The sequence below is a fragment of the Suillus subalutaceus genome (assembly GCF_016647625.1).
Source record: "Suillus subalutaceus strain FC151 chromosome Unknown DFJ58scaffold_111, whole genome shotgun sequence".
Taxonomy (NCBI): Eukaryota; Fungi; Basidiomycota; class Agaricomycetes; order Boletales; family Suillaceae; genus Suillus; species Suillus subalutaceus.
This window is the reverse complement of record NW_024540360.1, coordinates 101562-120419: the sequence shown is the minus strand read 5'-3', so window position 1 is coordinate 120419 and position 18858 is coordinate 101562. Positions and strand designations below refer to the sequence as shown.

General features: G+C 48.5%; 5 protein-coding genes across 5 annotated transcripts; 3 read left to right on the top strand and 2 right to left on the bottom strand.

Moving 5' to 3' along the window:
- Positions 1 to 164: 164 nt before the first annotated feature.
- On the bottom strand, positions 165 to 3615 carry DFJ58DRAFT_805041 (uncharacterized protein). Its single transcript, XM_041391077.1, has 6 exons — positions 2458 to 3615; positions 2164 to 2400; positions 1731 to 2113; positions 1495 to 1677; positions 676 to 1440; positions 165 to 625 (listed from the first exon to the last, which is right to left on the bottom strand). Exons 1-6 carry the CDS (start codon positions 3549 to 3551, stop codon positions 333 to 335), a joined length of 2955 nt encoding a protein of 984 aa, XP_041240202.1. The 5' UTR covers positions 3552 to 3615; the 3' UTR covers positions 165 to 332.
- A 26-nt stretch (positions 3616 to 3641) lies between these two features.
- DFJ58DRAFT_805035 (uncharacterized protein) lies at positions 3642 to 7506 on the top strand. Its single transcript, XM_041391076.1, has 17 exons — positions 3642 to 3748; positions 3803 to 3954; positions 4133 to 4399; positions 4457 to 4851; positions 4903 to 5000; positions 5053 to 5158; positions 5210 to 5441; positions 5496 to 5645; positions 5706 to 5990; positions 6044 to 6162; positions 6213 to 6285; positions 6341 to 6559; positions 6613 to 6716; positions 6769 to 6955; positions 7006 to 7040; positions 7093 to 7343; positions 7400 to 7506. The coding sequence occupies exons 1-16, from the start codon at positions 3693 to 3695 to the stop codon at positions 7147 to 7149; spliced, it is 2535 nt and encodes an 844-aa protein (XP_041240201.1). The 5' UTR covers positions 3642 to 3692; the 3' UTR covers positions 7150 to 7343; positions 7400 to 7506.
- Positions 7507 to 11238: 3732 nt separating this feature from the next.
- DFJ58DRAFT_665539 (major facilitator superfamily domain-containing protein) lies at positions 11239 to 12863 on the top strand (the record flags this gene model as incomplete). The annotated part of the gene is made up of 3 exons (XM_041382510.1): positions 11239 to 11490; positions 11551 to 11964; positions 12018 to 12863. 3 exons carry the CDS (start codon positions 11239 to 11241, stop codon positions 12861 to 12863), a joined length of 1512 nt encoding a protein of 503 aa, XP_041240200.1.
- A 418-nt stretch (positions 12864 to 13281) lies between these two features.
- Positions 13282 to 17879, bottom strand: DFJ58DRAFT_747969 (hydantoinase). The gene is made up of 20 exons (XM_041387566.1): positions 17731 to 17879; positions 17504 to 17675; positions 17322 to 17448; positions 17151 to 17263; positions 16778 to 17100; positions 16603 to 16708; positions 16523 to 16542; positions 16378 to 16461; positions 15915 to 16320; positions 15248 to 15864; positions 15158 to 15197; positions 15043 to 15102; positions 14933 to 14989; positions 14863 to 14880; positions 14715 to 14807; positions 14598 to 14665; positions 14308 to 14529; positions 14083 to 14257; positions 13858 to 14030; positions 13282 to 13799 (listed from the first exon to the last, which is right to left on the bottom strand). The coding sequence occupies exons 1-20, from the start codon at positions 17784 to 17786 to the stop codon at positions 13718 to 13720; spliced, it is 3012 nt and encodes a 1003-aa protein (XP_041240199.1). The 5' UTR covers positions 17787 to 17879; the 3' UTR covers positions 13282 to 13717.
- Positions 17880 to 18170: 291 nt separating this feature from the next.
- Positions 18171 to 18818, top strand: DFJ58DRAFT_805025 (uncharacterized protein; the record flags this gene model as incomplete). Its single annotated transcript, XM_041391075.1, has 1 exon — positions 18171 to 18818. A coding segment is annotated over one exon (294 nt), but the record flags the coding sequence as incomplete, so codon positions are not given.
- Between the last annotated feature and the right edge of the window lie 40 nt (positions 18819 to 18858).

Genomic DNA, 18858 nt, shown 5'->3' with positions numbered 1-18858 from the left:
GTTTGACTCAAATAAATTCCGCTCTTAGTCACTCAGTCACTGCGCGTGTTCGGTACAGCCAGTGCTGGCAGCCGCGGCGCACAATTCACGTGTTGATTGGAATTATTTCGATCCCTTTTTGTTTCTTTCTCCCACTAATCGTGGGCCACTGAATTGTCATGCGTCTAGCGTACACTTTTAACAAAGGCGAAGTTATGATGGAATAGTAACCAGCTTCGCGTAAAACATATTAAACGAGAGTAAGATAAATATACGGGGATTCGAATACTTTACGGTGGCAGGGTAGTTGAAAGGCCCGGTTAATCATATAAAATAATGGAACGAAGAGGTATTTAGGTGCCTTTCTCGGTATCTCTAGTATTGGGCTCCTGTGTGGCTCTAGGCCCTTGGGGTACTTTTTTTGATGATCTAGTTGCCAGCATCGGCTTCGGTGCCTTAGGAGAGGATTCTAGAGTCACCTGTAACATAGCCATTGACGACTTCGGACCTTTAGGGATAGACTTAGCTCCTGCCGGCCGTGAGATGCCCTTTGCCTTGCTCCGATCAACTATACTCCCAGACGCAGTTGAAAGGGACGGAGATGAAGCAGAATTGGATGGAGGTATTGAAAGGTTATCCATGCCGCCTAGGAGCCGGATGAATTCAGTTAAAATATCCTCGAAAAGATAAACCCACTGAATTGGCGCAACAAAGACGGCTTGCTTTTTGCAGATCCTGATGATGAGGCTTCTCTGCTAGGGGGTGCGGTGGCTGCAGCTTGTGCATTTCGCACCTGCTCTGCACTCGCTGCTGTTGTGCGGGCCGATGACCCAGAGGGCTGTTCCTTTTCAGGAACATCAGCAGGTTTGAAGTTTTTGAATTCCGCATGCTTCTTGGCTTCGCCAGCTGTCGATACGGCGGGTTTGATTTGCCCATGTCTCAGAAATCGGGCTCGGGGTTTTGCCCCAAGCGTGCTTTCCGCTGCAAGCTCAGTCTCTGAGGTAATGCTACCTGATCTGCGATGCACGCCATTGTCGGTGGCTCCGGCAGGAGGGGCTTCGGTTGAAGTCGTACTCTGTGATGTGCGTACACTTGACGAACTAGCCATAACTTTCGACGACGTCGCACCGCCTGAGGAAACCGAGGTACTTGCTTGTGCAAAATGTTTTCGAAATTTAAAGTTGAAGACAGGCTTTGCAATGACCGGTGAAGATGTTCCCGATCTCGATCCCAAGGGAGTTGAAACCGGCGAACTGGATGCAGCGGACGCGACTTTCTCAACGGAGCTAGCGGACGAGTCAAGAAAGAGTTTGGGCCGCTTTGTAGCTGGTGTGGAAGAATCGTTCGTGTCTGCAGTACGCTTGAGACTGGTCTTCTCTATGGGAGAGTCGACTGTCTGGAGAGTGTTAACACCAGAAGATGATGTTTTGTTGGATCCAGTACGAAGAGACTTTTGCTTCGCTAATAAACGTATAGGTGACTAGAAATGTAATAGTTGATTCGATGGTCACTCACTATTAGACCCTTGCGAGATAATCGGTATTGGTCCTGAAATGATTTCCACGTCAGTCGATGACGCTGAGTCAATCTCCATCGGGCGAGCGGCAGAGAAACCCGGTGATGCAGTGCTTGAGGATGACTTGGACTTCAGCTTCTCAGTCTTCTTAGGGCCAGTGATCTGTTTAGACCGTTGATCGGCTTATCGTGAAAGTTAGTACTGAATACTAAACCTGAGGGGTAGTCACACAGACCTGTCGATGCAGCTACGGGGTGCACCTCAGGCGCTCTGAACTGGATCTGTTCATGAGGGGTCGATGGTTTCGATGGACGAGCTTTCTTCTCCTCGGAACTTCCACCTGATTTATTCTTCGTCGCACACTCCGTCGTTGATTTGCGACTTGTGAATGTCGTGAGTGCCTCCTGTAACGCTTTTATTTGTGCATCGCGAGGCTTAACCGAAGCAACAGCTTCATCTTTCTCCTGGCTCAATTTCGCGTGGTGAGCTCGGGCTGAGGCCAGTTCCTTCTCGAGCTCCTCTATTCGTGACACCTTGGCCGTCATAACGTCTTCTGAGACACTAGCTTCCAGTCGTTTCTGCAAATTGTCTATCTGTTCCTTTTGGACAGAGCTTTCCCTAGATGTACAGTCAGCATCCACAGCGTCACACGTTCAACGGTTACATACTCTTTGTATTTCTGCTGTTCAGCGACCAGGAGCTGCTTCTGGGAGTCGCGCTCCTTTGTGACTGCATCGTATTTACCCTCCCATTCATCTACAGTGGCCGTGATCTGCACGACCCGGCTCTGTAAGTCACGCATTTGCACGGATTTGGCTTCAATAGAGTTCTCCAGTACTTGCCGGACCTTCTCCGAGTTCGCCTCGGCTTGACGTTGTTGATCTTTTAAATGCTGGTCGAACGTGCTTGTAGAAACCCCATTTAGTCGGATGAATCAAGTGGGGAACAGGAGGCAAACACACGATTTGAGAGTCTCTTCACTAACTGTCGAGGTTCTCCTCATCTCTTCGAGGGCAGTGGCAGCCTCCGCTTTGGCCTTGACCGCGTCATCTCGCTCTAATTTCAACCATTGTATCTCATTTTCCAGTTTTGTGACTCTGGATTTCCACTGGCCGAGCATCTTCGCGTTGTCTTCCGTTTCCTTCTTTAAGCTTTCAAGCTCGTTTCGATCGTGGCCAAGCGTACTGAGGTCGCTCTGGAGCTGATTGCGTTGGGATTCAAGATCTTTGCAGTTGTTTTGGGCGGCAGCCAAAGTATCGCCGAGGTGATGGATGTGTTCTTTGATAAAAGAGATATATTTTGATGGCGAGCCGAGGTGCTGGGTAGGGGGAGGGGAAGAACTTGGCTTATCGCCTGGGGCACTGGAGGAATTGGGGAGTGGCGTATCTGAGCTATGGATTTGGGATGGGATGAGTTCTAGCCATGGCGTGCCCAAGATTATCTTCGGCGTGTTAGATGTTACAGAGTCATCTCGACTAACAGTAATGCCGACTTGCTGAAGCGCATCGTGAACCGCCATGAGGTAGCTGCGAGCTTCCTCTGCTGCTCTTTCAGCTTCAGAAGTGGTGTTCTGCGCCGCAGTTGCGTCTGCTCTAGCTTGCAAAGCGATATTCTGTACTTCAGTGGCCTCCTTTGTATATCTGGCCAGTTCGGTTGAGAGGTACGCAACCATGTCCTCAGCCTCACGCCGCTTGGTTGATTCTTCCAGAACCACTTTCGAATATGACATGCGATGCTCGTTATGTTGCTGCTGAATATGTGCCATCTGTCGCTGGCCGACCTCGAAAGCCTGTTGTCTTTCGGTCCTAATAAGATCTAAGATCAAATTTGCGCCATTATGTATGGAACTAGACATCGGCCCCATTGCTATAGGCGTGAGCTGTTCAGTATTTTGGGTACTATTCGAAGTGGCAGTCGATGGAGAGGACCGTGTACGAGATTTAGAATAAATGGAAGCGCTGTTTGATGTTATATCCTCAATGAGTGTAGCAGATGAAGATTGTGGTAGTTGCGCATCTGTGATGGGTAGAATGGAGGTAACTTGCGGAGTGGTCATGCCTGCAATGTGAATGAATCGCTTGAAGCGTTGCAGCCCAAATTGGTCTGTTTAGATCTAAAGCCTTTGCCAAACAACAGTTTCCAACAACGGCCCTAAGCCAACGATTATACTTACCAGTGTGTAGTTCCAATAGCCTACATGCATGCAAACAGACACATACCACAACCGCCGCACAGTGCTGGGGAACCTTACAAAGGAACGTCAGCAGCCTCTTCACTCTGTGATCTCTAGCTGACATGTACTTCCACAGGGTTGCGACCTCGGATCGACCCAAGTCAGATGCCATCTCCGATTGACGTGATAGAATCGGACAGGGAGAAATGGGAAGGAAACTTATTCATGACGTTACCCGGGAACAATCCACCGTTATCAACATCCGACTTCACAGCGCTTGACCAAGGTAAGCCTTATTTCCTCGCAGGAATGTAAGACTCGGGCTAGGTGCTATGTGTGGTGGGACGTAGACAACACCTTTTCACGCAATTGTATATCATGCTGGTCTCACTGCAGACGTTGGCAATTTATCACCTCGGCTTCGAGTCTTGCTCCGAGGTCATTGACCAAATCTTCTATTACAGGAAACTCGAGCCCAAAACACGTTAGAGTATCAACGTGGAACTTTCCAAGCTCCTCTCATCTGGCAAAAGAGTGCGATATTCCCCTTGCGGCAGTGTTTCAGCCATTCGCAGATCTTGATTCCCGCGAAGAGTCTATCCCAGTCGTGGACTGCGGTGATTCAGGTCCCCCTCGGTGCGAGGAGTGTAGAGGGTACATTAATCCTTGGTGTGCATGGACTGCCGGTGGATGGAGATGGAAATGTAATCTTTGCGGTCACGAAACTCAAGGTATGACATGGTGTAACTTTCAAAGTGACTGACTGGCATCTCAGTCTTGGTTTCCAGTATTGCCGGATTATTTTTGCAATTTGGACGCAAATATTACACGAATAGATCTTCCAAACCGCCCTGAATTGAACAAGGGAACTGTTGACTTCGTGGTCTCAGGAAAAGAATACTGGGCACCTCCGCCTCTGCCGAGGATGAATTCATCATATTTCTCTATCGACCCTCCTTCCTCTCAAGCACGCGAGCCCAGATCTCTGAACTGTCTTTTTGCGTTTGACGTCTCACTGGAAGCCATACGAACGGGCTTTCTTAAGTCTGCCTGCGACGTCCTACGAGATTTGCTATACGGTGGTACCTCCCTTGATGGGACTCAGTTAGAGCCGTCCTTCCCCGAAGGTTCTCAGCTTGCGATTCTGACATATGACACTTCTTTGCACTTCTATGATCTGTCTGTAAGCGTACAACTCGCATCATTGCATCAAGTTGATATAGACAAATTCTAGCCAGCCTCATCATTGGCAAGCATGATTGTGGTTTCCGATTTAGAAGAAGTCTTTATACCTTTGCGTGAGGGCTTGTTTGTAGATCCTTGGAAATCCAGGTCAGGAACGTTCGCTACCTTAACTCTCAAGTCACTCTCATTCCATTTTCAGGATCGCCATCGAAGGTCTACTTAAGGCATTACCAGAACGCTATCTAAATACCGTCATTGATAATGCAGCGCTTGGGGGAGCGCTACTTGCTGGGCTAGCTTCGCTCGTACGTCCCAGCTACTAATCACGTGATTTAGGCTTGAGCATGTTCGTGCAGGCAGGCCGAGGGGGCCATATCATTGTTTTCCAGAGTGTCTTACCTGCAATTGGACCCGGTGCTCTTGAACCACCACATGATCAGGCGTCATTATATGGCACGGAGAAAGAGCGAACTATGTTCCTCCCTCGTCATCAAACATGGAGAGACATTGCTGAGGAGTGCTCAGAGGAGGGTATTGGTGTCAGTATGTTCCTTGGGATGAGCAAACCTATCGATATTGGATCTATTGGCGCGTCGTTCTTTTTCCTACTGCCAGTGCCCTCATTGCTAAGCAGCTGCACAGGTATTGTATCTTCTACCACTGGCGGCGAACTGTTTTTCCATCCTAGGTTTAATCCTGCACGAGATCAACACGTTTTGACTTCTCAACTGCGGCGTTTACTAACTCGGACGACAGTGTATAATTGCTTATTGCGTGTGCGATGTTCCAATGGTAAGTGTTTATCGATGAATATCTTCTCCGAAGAACTCATTAAGGAGCATGTTGTTGCAGGCCTTCGAATATCAAATTATTATGGCAATTTCCATGAGCGTTCTGTATCGGACTTGGACATTGGAATTCTCGACTCCGATAAAGCCATATCCGTGCATATCGAGCACTCACGGAAGTTGGATGCTCGAGAGTATGCATTCTTGCAGTGTGCTGTGCTCCATACAACACCAGACGGTCAACGCCGTGTCCGAACATGTAATCTTGCCTTGCAAGTGGCAGACCTGGCCGCCAACGTTTTTAGGTATGCTGATATGGATGCCGTAGTGTGTCAGTTAGCAAGGGAATGTCCGACTTTACCTTCTCTTTGCCACATTCAATTTTCCTCACATTCATTCCAGCGATGTCAAAACTGACGTCACGCCGAATGGCTCACATTCGAGAAGAGCTGACTGATAGATGCTCATCAATATTGATCGGCTATAGGCGAAATTGTGCGGCTGCTACCGCTGTCTCTCAGGTGAGTTTTCCAGATATCATCTCCGCCCCTTTCATTGACAAACTTCGTAGCTAATTATACCTGAAGCATTTCGAGCTCTGCCTGTGTACACCCTAGCGATCACGAAGTGCAAACCTCTTAAAGGTGTGCTATTGTTATGTTGCCATTTCTTGCTTCACCGATCGACATGCTTTCGCAGGTCGTAATGTGTCCGCGGACGTGCGCAACTATCATGCTCAGAAGATACTATCTATGAGCGTACGCGCAACAATGCAGCATCTCTATCCCCGCCTTCTTGCGCTCCACGACTTGGCAGACGACACAGCGCTTCCAGACCCCACAACAGGTCAGATGTCCTTTCCGTCACTGATGCGAAATAGCCACACCTACATGGAAGCACACGGCGTCTATCTGATAGGTTTGTGCCGCACTTCTTTCGGTACAACCTCTTTACCTACGTCCTTCCATCAGATAACGAAGATCTCATGATATTTTGGGTCGGTTCCAGTGTGTCCCCGCAATTACTTCTTGACCTTTTTGGTGTGGACGACCTCCAGACTCTGGATCCGAATACCGTTAGTGCCCGGGTTGACTAAGATAACCTGTCTTTGATCTTCGTCATTACAGATCCAGCTCCCTGTTCTTCACACTCGATTGTCTACACAGGTTAGGAATATACTTACACATCGCTACGTTCAGCGAGGTCGCACTCCGAAAATGCTCCTTGTCCGCCAAAATATGGATGGGACGGAAATTGAGTTTAGTGATATGCTTGTCGAAGACCAGAATAACGCTGCTATGTCATATCTAGACTGTAGGTTTCATTTACGAGCTGCTTGTCGTCCTTGCTGATTGGCCACATAGTTTTGTGTTTGATTCATAAGCAGATCAACGCTGTGGTATTGTACATCATCTTTTCCTTCTTCCTCTAGACTCACTTTCTTTCAATAGCTTACAAACGGCGAGTCGTTATCTGGAGGACCAAGCCTGCGAGGATCCCCGTGGTAACACCACGCCGTATAACTGGCACTCTTGCAATCATATTCCATTGCCCTGAAATTTTATATGGTTAAATTAACTGCTTTTTCTATGTTTCGCTTCGATTCCCGGTATCAGACTATTATGCTTTGATAGGTTTTGAAGTGGCGCTTCAGCATATGGCAGGAACTCCCATGATTCCCATGTGATGCTGCTATATACAGCCTGTTCCATCAGTCAGTCCGGCTGCTTATGCATGTGGGCAAGTGAAAAGCCCCAACCTTCGATGCTGTACTCTGGAGGGGCCGCTAAAGCAGTGCCAGAACGTGCTGATAGAAGTGTTATTGACGCAGTTGCGCTGCATGGTGACTGCCCATTTGGAGATGTGATTCAAGAAGGCTGACTGAGATGCTGGTTGTCAACTCAATAAATCTCCGTGAGTGGCTGACAAAATGGAACGATCCATTTGTTCCAGATTTTTGGCACTCTGTCATATCTCTAAGTTACGGCACACAAGGCGCCTGTAACTTAAATGTAAGTACCAACATTTCCGTTATATAAATCCCGCGCGAGAAAGTGACCACATCATGCTGATTGTTGGGCCTATGGGTCTTATCTGGAACCCGATGGATCAAGGTTTTGTCGGCGTTCATCCTAAGTTCATCCAGCATTATGCATCATCGTTCATGGCATCTCGCCGTTCGGGGAAGTCCGGTTATGAAAATCAGATTTACTAGTACATATCAGTTCACCGTCAATGCGACCGGTCCAACTGAGCTCATTGCAGGGCCGCAATCCGCCGTTGTGTTTTCCCGTCGGGAGACCAAATAGAAGGACGATATTCGGACCTGCTTTATGATGCATATTTTGAGAGGCAGAATACAACCTCCGTGGATCTACACTTTAGTACGTGAGTCGACAGGTAATACAATGAACCACTGAATAAGTATATTTGTCCTCCAGAATCCACATTACTAGTAAGATCCGGCAGAAAAGAGTCCCCTTCGTATGCAAAAGGTATTTTCCCTGACAAAATATTCAGCCAGATTAACAATGTTGTTCTATTCAGTGATTCTACCGCGGGGGATAACGGCTATCTGTACTAGTACTAGCGCCGAAACTCGAAGGACATGCTTACGACGTCCTAGTGCTATCCACAGATAACATGCACGACTATCATATTTCGCTTCAATGGGAACCGCTGGATTTGATCTATTGATCAGTAATCATGTGGACACTAGTAACTTAATGGGCGCTTGGCAAGCTGATGCTATGGTACGTATGTATGAGAAACATTGTAGTCCACTGATCAGATAATTTATCCGGCCCGTCATATACCTTGACCTATGATTATGTCTCATCGAGATCACCGACAACTTGGTTACACAAAAATAACGGCATACCCAGCGGCCCCTTTCATTCTCTTCGTACACGTGAGGTGAATGTGGCTAATGTTATTAATAATTGAAAGACAAGGGATGGGATTGATCAAGGTTTTACCATCACGCACATGGAACCAACGAAATGATACGCATGGATTAGGGACAACCAGTGGCTGAGTGACAGAAAGGAAGAATCCGCGGCGAACCAGTTTGAAGGTCCAACTTGCGACTCATCAGTTGGTGTACTAGCTAGTAGCTCCGAGTCCAAAGATGTTTAGCACCTGGAGCTAAGTATAGGCGTAGGAACCAGCGTTGCAAAGGGAAAAGTTTATTTAGTAGGTCCGAGAGACCAACTTTGTAGATTGAGAAGGACCCGCTCCGATCAGCTTCGCGAACTAAGTTTACCCCACGGCAAGAACCTCAAATCGCGGTCACCGGTAGTAAACACGACATTGCGGCTTTTTACTTCAACAATAAGAATACCCTTGGAACACGGGAACAACATGAAGCGATCGAGAGACACGCACGACATGATCTACAACTTAACCACTCATTAACCAACTCATCATTATTGGAGGCCCGGAACTAGTCCAACGCAACACATTGCCATTTCTAATGACAGCACGAATCTGTGCCCTCCAGAAACGTAAGACGGCGGGACATACGACAGCAGGTAATGGTCCGTGATGGCCTAGAGCTTAAGCCTCAAGGAGCCACTGAGGCTGTGTAATGGATTATGACAGAGCCTTGCAGCTAGGACTCCACTATTTAGGAGTCTTGTTTCCTTGGAGTCAAGTTCCCATCAACGGACTTAATGATCATCTTCGTGACAGGTAAAACATCCGCGGAGGTTCATCCAGCAACCTGCCAGAGGTTCGTTTACCCGCGGCATCACGAATCATGCACGCATAATACCCTACGCACAGCAATCTACAGGGGGATCTTCAGGTGCTGTCGAAGCTTATATGAGCTTACAGGTGAAGAAGGGCTGCCACAGATCGGTCATAAACGTTATATGATACCGACAAAGCATTTGTCCGCGCACGGCGCAAAGTGCACAGCTGAGGAGGATTTCTCGTTTCAGTGTGAATGCGTGCTCTTGAAATTTGGTCTTGATGCGGGAATCAGGCCTCAGAGTGGGAACGGGAAAGACCATTAGAAGTTTCGTCACGTTCTCCGGCGGCCAGTACAGCCAGTCACCCTTGAGACCGTGGAGAGATCATTATTGGCACATGACCAATCAGAAAACGGACAGACAAGACCCAGCGGACTGGAACTATAACTAATTATCACGGTCTCGTGTGTGGTTTCTGCCAATTGAGACTTTGGGCTCGGAGTCTGTGTGTTTGGTGGGGTGAAAACCTTGACGACTTATGCTAGCCTTTTATATGCCAAATACGAGCGAAGAGAAGGACAGACAAAATTTGTGCTGTGTCGAGACTCGAGAGGGTCCAAGAAAGAATGTAATTGGGGCAGATCCAGACTTAGTCCAGGCCGAACTTGAACACCGACTCAACAACGATTTACAGCATGATGGAAAGGCACAATCTATTGAGTCATCAGCTAGACCTTTATATCACTCCGCTCACCTCATTTTTCATACACCTGCCTTCCTCGAGGCTCGCGGTCGGATAGTGACTAAACGTATGGACCATAACAGTACTAGTATTTGCCGAGCCATTCAAACTGCGATGCTCGGTTTCGGTGGAGTAAACATTGAGTAAACAGGAGAATTTCCAAGCTAGTAACTTCTTCCAACTTGCCCTTCTTTCATCTGAGTGAATCCGAGCGGTATCGATGCGCATATTTCCTGGTCAACAAACTCGTTGCTACAAGCATAAACCTGACCGGCGTACTATGACCGCAAAAATCTGCATATTATCCCTGGCCGGGCACGGGCACTGGTTGGTTTGTGCATCTCAAAGTTTCCGTTTTGCGAGCATGTGCCGTGCGTTTCCATGTCCCCATGCTATCTATAGTATAATATCAGATCTTACACCTCCGCAGATGAGGGCACATGGTTTCCGCGGACAGTCAGCACTAAATGGGTCAAGAATTAGGCTGAAATCAATTTTGGTCACAATAGGTCTTCTCCGGACGCTCCGTTTGCGCTCCGTTCCTCTGAGTTTCCTGGCTAGTACTTCTGTCACTGTTGCCTCCTTTTTTACTCATGAATTTGGCTCCAGAGGCCTTAACTGTCTGCATCTTCGGAAATAAGTGCCTGAAGTAACTCGCCGAGTTTCCGCACATAGTGTTTCGGGATCTGTCCCTCGTCCCCGCGGATCCGTGTTCAGGGAACGATGCTCGTGTGTGTATGCATCAAGTCGCCGATGGGTCCAAGCAGCGCCGTATTTCCTCAGAGTGCAACTTTATTCAGTCGGCTTCAGTCACGTATTCTTCTGACATTCCCAGACTTCCAGACTTTTGAGGGTGCGCTTCCAATTCTCGCATGCCAACGCCTTGAACCGCCTTAATGTTCGTCCTACTAATACATTAGGTTTTCACATTTCATCACTAGTAGTTCTCAGCCCCCATGAGCTCATCGCCCACTCTTACTCTATCGCGATGCGCGACCACGAACAACAGCATCGTCATCGGTGAAGACAAGATGCCAATAGTTTCCTCACCTGCTTCTCTTCACAAACAGTCACTGGAAACCTGCCAGCAGGAGACACTTGAATGCACACAACAACAACAGCCTGCTGTGGTCGTCACTCGTACCCACTTTTTTCTGATCATGGCGAGTTTATGGATTGGCAACTTTACTGCTTACTTCAACGAGACTACTGCCACCACTGCCATGCATATCATTGCAGCTGACTTCAACAACCTCGCTAACCAGAACTGGATCGCAACATCGTACTTGTTGGGCTTCACCGTCACCCAAACCCTTCTCGGCCGGTTCGCTGACATCTTTGGGCGTGCCCGGGTGTTCAATGGTACAATGCTTATTTTTGGTGCTGGGACTCTGTGGTGTGGGCTGGCCACGGTACGTTCCTCTTTGGTCTCGTGCATCCACGGGGATTTCTGACATACCCATGCATTTAAGAACATGAATTCGTTGATTGGTGCTCGCCTTCTTCAGGGCATAGGTGCCGCTGGAAGACAATCTGTTGGCGTGATCATTGTTTTGGATTTGACAACGGCGGACTCACGAGGTCTGTGGTTGGGATTTTTCAACTGCGCCTCTGCAATCGGTCTAGCGATCGGGCCCGTGCTAGGCGCGGTCCTCTCCGTTGATACAGATTGGAGATGGATATTTTGGATCACGCTCATGCTCATTGGGGTCACGATGGCCATTGGGACAACATGCCTCCGATACCCTGTTCCTCATCGGAAGCAAAGCGTTGGATTACTTGCACAGCTGGGAGAAGTGGATTACGTTGGTTCTGTACTTGCTATTGCGGTCTCGAGCATGATATGTATTGCAATTGAGATGGGAAACAAGTTGTTCCCTTGGAACGTAGGTACATGGCTTCACAAGCATTTCGTACTGACATATACTGCATTTCCTAGTCGGCACCTATCATTGCTCTCTTCATCTTTGGAGGTCTCCTCATACCTGTCTTTGTTTTCTACGAGCTCAAGGTAGCCGAACACCCCATTGTTGACATCCGCCTTTTCAGCATACCTAATATCCCCATCACTTGTTTGATCAATTTTCTCACTGGAGCTGGCTACTTCGGTTCCGTCTTCTTCCTTCCCCGTTACTTCATCGACATCAAAGGTTCTAGCCTCATTCAGTCCGGGCTGCAGGTGTTTGGCCTCATCCTCACGCTCGGCATCTCTTCGGTCGCAGGGGCTAATATCCTCGCGCACACGGGGCAGGTGCGCCTTATTGGTGTAGCGGGCGGCGTTTTATATGCACTGGGCAGTGCTTTAATGTTGATGGTGGGACAGTATACACCTGCAGTGACAACTATCGGCTTTTCTGTCATCACGGGCATTGCTTCCGGTCTGCTCTACCAGCCTTCCCTCGTTGTTGGACCCATGTCTGTCAAACCCCATCAAATTGCGGGAATAAGCGGGTTCTTGTCTTTTCTACGAACATTGGGTGGTACATTTGCCACTGCACTTCTCACAGCAATATACGAGACTAACTTCACGGAATCGCTCCGCGGGCAACTCCCTGACTCGTTGGTGAACCAGGGGCTTGAGCTCGCGGACGATCATGCTGCTTATCCCGAGTACGAGGATCAGATCCTTGCCGCACTCGTCAAAGCCTATCACCTTGGGATGATACCGGCTATCTGTTTTGGCGTTAGCTATGCTATAGCAGTGGTCTTTCTCTGTAATGTGGACTTCACCCCAGCGTGGAAACGGAAACGGATAGCAGCAAAACAAAAGAACGAGGAAGCTTGACCACCACGCGTGGATACTTACTTTCGGCATACCTTATTGACGCATACTTTTGACGCAAACACAGTTCTCCATCGCATCTTGCATTTCCTGTCTGTTGTTTTTGCTCTTGTCTCATTTCACGAGAACATATCCCATCACTGATATAATTTCGTCGGCCTGACAAGTAGCATTGACGCCTTGCTTAGCTACCCCACGGACATATAATGATACGTTGAGTAGAATAATTATGTATGCGCTGTATGATTTATTTAATGTTCTACATAGCATTTGGAGTCGCTACGAGCGTCTTTTGTTTTACTATATTGGGTGAGGGCATAAACCGCCGTCACCCCAAATGACTTGCTTGTGAGTCAAGGGCTAAAACTCGAACAACTTTCTGGAATGGCTGGTTCCGAGAAACTGGGGAGATCAAATCTGCATCCTGTTGGAAGGGTGAGTGCACTGCGCATCACGGCAGGCTCGGCGATCGCATCGAAACCGCATTATACATAGAACTGGCGCCTCAGATACCCAGCGCACAGTTACGGCATGCATAAATCCCTTTGCAATTGCGATTTGCTGAATGCAAGCAGACACGCGCGTGTGCAGCATTCTCGGCCCTTGAGGAACAAAGCGTTTACCTCTTGGGACTTGAAACTGGAATTCCAGAAACCGAGTCATCAGCTACCCAACTGCCATAAATGTATCTCCAGGTGAATGTTCTTCCGCATTCAACAGGCGGATACTAATGGTACTGGCTAGTAACAGCTCGGTCGAGAACAGTAGCATGCAGGTGACCTCTGCCTTGTTAAAGGGGTGCAGAATGGCCAAGGGGCTTTACTACTCTAGATCCAGCTGCCTAATTCGATGGGAAGTCAACTATTATGGGCATACTCTTCGATCACAGACCGAGGCTGTGTGTAGTTGCCCAGTGGCTTGTACGGGATATGTGTGAATCTGTGCACATGGTTTCAATTATGGCGAATGGTTCCATGAGAACAATCGCGGTACAAACCCAAATGCACTCGGGCCTCCGAGAGCAATGCCACGTTCAGAACCGGTCCACTGGGGCGCCGCGGTGATCCCGAGCACGAGAACCCGCAACCCATATTTGTATTGAGGCGTGCCGAGAGCAGACCCATTTTGAGCATCAAGCACGGAGATTAGATCAGGAACAGTTGCGACCATCTCCACGTTGATACTTTTAGCACCGACTTGGGAGTAAGGAACATACTCTCACAGTGGTTATTGCGTCATCCGCGGTATGTTCTGCATACAGATTCTCGTTCTTAAATGGAATGGTGAGTGTTCCGGTGAAGCGTTCCATGGGACGATCAGGGTCGTCCTCATCAATGTCGTCATCCACAGTCAGCGCGGTGATGACAACTTCTCCGATCGTATGACCTTTGTAGAGACTGACACAAATCAATGGTGTTGTGTAACAGGAGATCGAAATAAAACTGACCGCCTTCCCACATCGGTGATCTTGCCCATAAACAACACTCTCGCAGAGTTGGGGCCACCTACAGCGTCAACAAGAATTGATCCAATCCGAGACAAACTTGATTGTTTGCGAGCAAGTGCAATAGCTCGTCCAATGCGCCAGCTTAATGACACTGTGTTCTTAATCATGGCGTTATCCACATAATCAGCTTTCAGAGGGCGACTGGCCAGTCCCACGTGTGTCCTAATTAATGCACACGAGGTACCACATAATCATCACGGATAGTACTCATAACACGTGTCACCACTCACCCCATTTCAACACATGCCGCTCGTAAAGAGGCATCAACATCAATGTCACGTTTGGCCTTTGTCATAACCTGTAAATAGTTCGTCGATTTTGACTAAAAACGTGGAAGGGAAAGATACCATGACGTTCCCATCTCCACTGGACATGGTGCTCGGGAGCATCTTGGCTCCTGTGCCACTGACATCGTAGACATTGGCCGTGGTTTGATACCACTTTCATAACCTTAAATTTGGAGCATACACTCAGGATCAGAATGGTACTGCTCACGGTGGGGTATGCACGACCCTATATATAGATGACGATTTAGACAACGAACCACTTGCTTGTTGCTACATACCATGAAGTCCCCATCTAAGCAGGGTATATTGGCGTATTTCGTGGATCCCAGAATCATCTACAGCCATGTCAATAATTGTCTTCGCTTGACGGATAACTGAAACATCATACGTTAATCATACCGTTCGCACCCCCGATCTCTAATCCGCAAAGCGCTTCTGGTTTCGCAATCTAGAAGTGTATCGTCAGAGAACTACAATAATCGGACCAGCCAAGATTACATTACCCCTATCAGTGACCACAACTCCGCGCTAGCTTCTTGATATCTAATGACCAATTAGGCGTCACCCTTCATTCATGCAGCGAAAACACTGACTCGTTGCCAAGTAGTCTCTCAGAGGACACTTCTGGGCTACCCATGCCTCCACCCCATCCAACCAGTGCATTGGACGTAATTGATGAAAAGTCAATCACTCGTACTGTTTCACCTGACCGTACGAGTTCTCTCAGTTCCAGGAAAGTATGTAATGGGGACCCGCCACCGCCGCATCCCAATACATAGCAGCCATCTGCAATCCACTCCAGATCAACCTCGGACAAGAGCCATTCTCCGCTTTTTATCCTTGGTTCGTACTCCAGGATGTCGCTCGCAGTACGCATGACCGGCGCCACACCGGCAGAGGCGGCGGCGGATGCTACCATTTGTGGCCGGGAGGCGGTCTCCCCGGTAGAAGCTTCAACACACAAAGGATCATCAACCTCTAGCCAACTTGGACTAGTGGCACCACTCCAGTCTCCGGCGGCCTTGACATAAAAACGGCAACGACCGCTGGTATAGGCGATCGGAATGACCTCGCTCTCTACTATGGCGACACGGTGCGGATCCGCTCCGGAAGCAATTGCTCGAGCGATAGCCCTGGCTTCGACATCAGCGCGAACTTGTACGATGGTTCTTGTGGATGTGTCTTCGAAGGAATCAATGATGCCTGATATCTTCAGATCGAGATTGAGCATCAATGGGGAGAAGGTCATTTTCTCATTACCTGGGCAATGGCAGCGCCAACAGCGTTCGCGACGTCGAAGTGAGGGAATCTGTGAACCCGGCTGATGCCCGCAAGAACATCTGGAGCAAGGATAGACCCTCCGCCGACCAGGTAGACTGGGATATCTTGCGAAGATGTTTTCATGGCATCAAGGTAGTTCTGGAGCATCTTCTTGATAGCACTTTGAGCGCCTTCGATGATCGACTGCCCAATTCCGGAAACAAGACTTTCGTCTCCAATGTTTGAAGCGCGACCTGCTGCAACAACCACGTCGGTAGCGGTAAGTGTAGAGCCACCAAACACCAGAGATTCAGAGGTAATCCGATGGCCAACGGAGTGAGGACCAACAGCGACCTTATTTGTAACTGGGTCCTCTCGGACAATAGAACCCCCACCAAGGCCAATACTAGCGCATAGACAATCAATTTGCCATGAATACTTGTCATACTGTCAACACCAGCACCTGGTAACATGTGGCATGGAGAAGTTTAGCAAAACCCCACAGAACTCGTGATGAGCGGCGGCTTGGCGAGGGAATCCACTAGGTCTAATGGGTTGTCAAGCAAGATTAGTATGGTTGCTAAAACTTCTAAGCTCTGTTCACGAACAACAGCATTCCGATGTCCGTCTAGAATAAGACAACAGTGAGCCTGTTGCTACTAAGCTGGAGGTTGTCTCAACGACATACCGTTGTGCCGCCAATATCAACTACTAGTGCGGATTGCTTTGAGATGCCTGACTCCAGTGCGGCCAAGAACGCGGCGCCACGCATGGAGTTCGTTGGGCCAGACGAACTTCAAGGAAAATCATCAATCGCTTATGATAACCCTTGTCACCGAGACGTCTTTGAGAGAAACACGCACAAGGTTCGAATAGGAAGACGCGCTGCTTGTGCGCAGCTGAGCAAGGTGCCATCATTGCTCGTAATGAAAACGGAGCACTTCAATTTGAGGGCCTGGGCTGCCTTCTCGAAACCTATTACCGTCTTCTTCGCGTATCGCAATAATGCAGCGTTCAAGATAGATGCGTTTTCACGCTCCAGCAGCCCGATGGCAGCAACGTCCTTGGAGCATACGACGTCCATTCCCGGAATGCGTTTCCGCACGATCGCTGCGACTGTTTCCTCCTGTTGGATCTCAAAGTCGATGGGTGCGAACACCGAGGACACGACAACTGCGTGTATGCCCTGCAGATCATCTCAGTCGCATCCAACGTGCCCACCATCATTTTCTGTACCTGGCGATTGATTTCGTCGCAGGCGGATTCGACTTGCGCAACGACAACAGAAGCAATCTCACTTCCGTCAATTTGCAGACCTCCTGAGAGGAGGAAGTGGGGACCTTCGAGTACTATGGGAAGTAGGCATCAGTACAGGACGTCATCGCACGTTCCACAGCAGCAACACACAGTCTCGCAGCTCGTGCGGAAAGCCTACGAATGGTGGCGTTCCATGTGTAAAAGGGCCACACAGGCGAATGACTGCGACTCTATCCAAACGCCGAGGATCTCTTTCTACCAATGCATTTACAAAGTGCTAGCGTGTACGCGAATCAGGACGGAAGTTGGTGCGTGTACCAAGCGAATCTTACTGTTGTGCCAATACAGAGCGCTTGGATGTTCGACTTGCTCTGAACCTGTGTCAACACGGACTCAATGGCATTTTGGATTCCAAGAGTGACGTCCGCTGTAGTGAGGTGTTTTGCTGATGCGAGAACCTGCCCTCTTCGCGAACCCTCTGATAGATCGAGGAGAACTGCATCGCTGGTGAACGTTTCTCGAGTCCGCGGAGCCATGTGTAATCAAAACGGGTACGCACGTATTTGTTCCTCCTACGTCAACACCTAACCGTAGGATGGAGTGGACTGAACTCATTTATGGCTGAAGGACTGCTGGTATCGTCTGAGACAACCAAAAGCTAGGTGGCTGCGATAAGGATAGCCAAGATGGGGGACCAAACCAACCGTGGTGCTTTGCCACGACCAAATTAGCAGATAAGCGAAATTGAATATTGAGCTTCGATTCGTATTGAGTGCTAGTAGGTATAAGTAGTCATGTTACTTCAACAATAGCTTGAGCCATTGCGCGTGCATGGTTTTCCTGCCAGCACTACCAGGTCATCGAACCCGCCTTCATAAAGACATTCAGTGATTCTGAACAATCTGGAATCCGGGTCATCATAACGATGGTATCTGACCGGTCAACCATGCACAATGTACTACTAGTAAACATGTGCGCTGCCCAAGCGCCGTATAATGTGAAAGCAAGCCACAGAAAGAAAGAAAAACAATGAACTCACCAACAATATACACAGAAATAGGTATACGTAACTTGGGAGTTGAGATAAACGTTCACGTGAATATTTGCCCAAAGCAATAAAAGTAGGTGTACTTTGACTTGAACTACTGCTGGTAGTAATATAGCAGCTTGCTATCACAGGTTCGGACGTTCCTCGGGTGCAGCGCACGCAATTCGGGTCTTAAAGGCCACGGCATAAATCAGTTTCACACCACCTGCATCCTTGTCATCGGTGCAATTATCTTAAGTCGCAGCAATGCCTTGGTCCGTAATTTGAAAGAACTCGAAGGACGCGGAAGATTCGCGTTGGACTTGAAGGGGAGGAATCGCAAGACGTGCAAACAGCGACGAGGAACTTTCAACTACATAACAGTGTCAGCATCTGCATTCTGTATTCATTTTAGGATGAACGGCGGAGTAAGGGGGGACAATCGCAGCTAACCATTAAGTCAATGATGCAGCTTCAAGTGATGGATAAGAGGCTTGGATTGATAGTTAATGCTGATTCAGGTGAAGCGCAAGCACTTAGCAGGTTGACCAGAAGCCTATTGAAAGTTGAAACCCTAGTCAGAACATCGCGAAGCCTTGAACCGAAAAATATGAAAAAAAGAGTTTAAAACTTTTGTTGAGCCGAAAATAAGTAAAGTAT

What these genes read in the sequence shown, in the direction of transcription:
- DFJ58DRAFT_805041 (XM_041391077.1), bottom strand. Translation starts at nt 3,551, where the DNA reads ATGACCACTCCGCAAGTTACCTCCATTCTACCCATCACAGATGCGCAA. An exon ending in AGTGAAGAGACTCTCAAATC is followed by an intron (nt 2,401 to 2,457) that starts GTGTGTTTGCCT and finishes GGTTTCTACAAG; the next exon opens with CACGTTCGACCAGCATTTAA. An exon ending in CCCCGTAGCTGCATCGACAG is followed by an intron (nt 1,678 to 1,730) that starts GTCTGTGTGACT and finishes TTTCACGATAAG; the next exon opens with CCGATCAACGGTCTAAACAG.
- DFJ58DRAFT_805035 (XM_041391076.1), top strand. Translation starts at nt 3,693, where the DNA reads ATGCATGCAAACAGACACATACCACAACCGCCGCACAGTGCTGGGGAA. An exon ending in TTGCGGTCACGAAACTCAAG is followed by an intron (nt 4,400 to 4,456) that starts GTATGACATGGT and finishes CTTGGTTTCCAG; the next exon opens with TATTGCCGGATTATTTTTGC. An exon ending in CTGCTACCGCTGTCTCTCAG is followed by an intron (nt 6,163 to 6,212) that starts GTGAGTTTTCCA and finishes CAAACTTCGTAG; the next exon opens with CTAATTATACCTGAAGCATT.
- DFJ58DRAFT_747969 (XM_041387566.1), bottom strand. Translation starts at nt 17,786, where the DNA reads ATGAGTTCAGTCCACTCCATCCTACGGTTAGGTGTTGACGTAGGAGGA. An exon ending in ACGGACATCGGAATGCTGTT is followed by an intron (nt 16,462 to 16,522) that starts GTTCGTGAACAG and finishes ACAACCCATTAG; the next exon opens with ACCTAGTGGATTCCCTCGCC. An exon ending in TTGGCGCTGCCATTGCCCAG is followed by an intron (nt 15,865 to 15,914) that starts GTAATGAGAAAA and finishes CTCGATCTGAAG; the next exon opens with ATATCAGGCATCATTGATTC.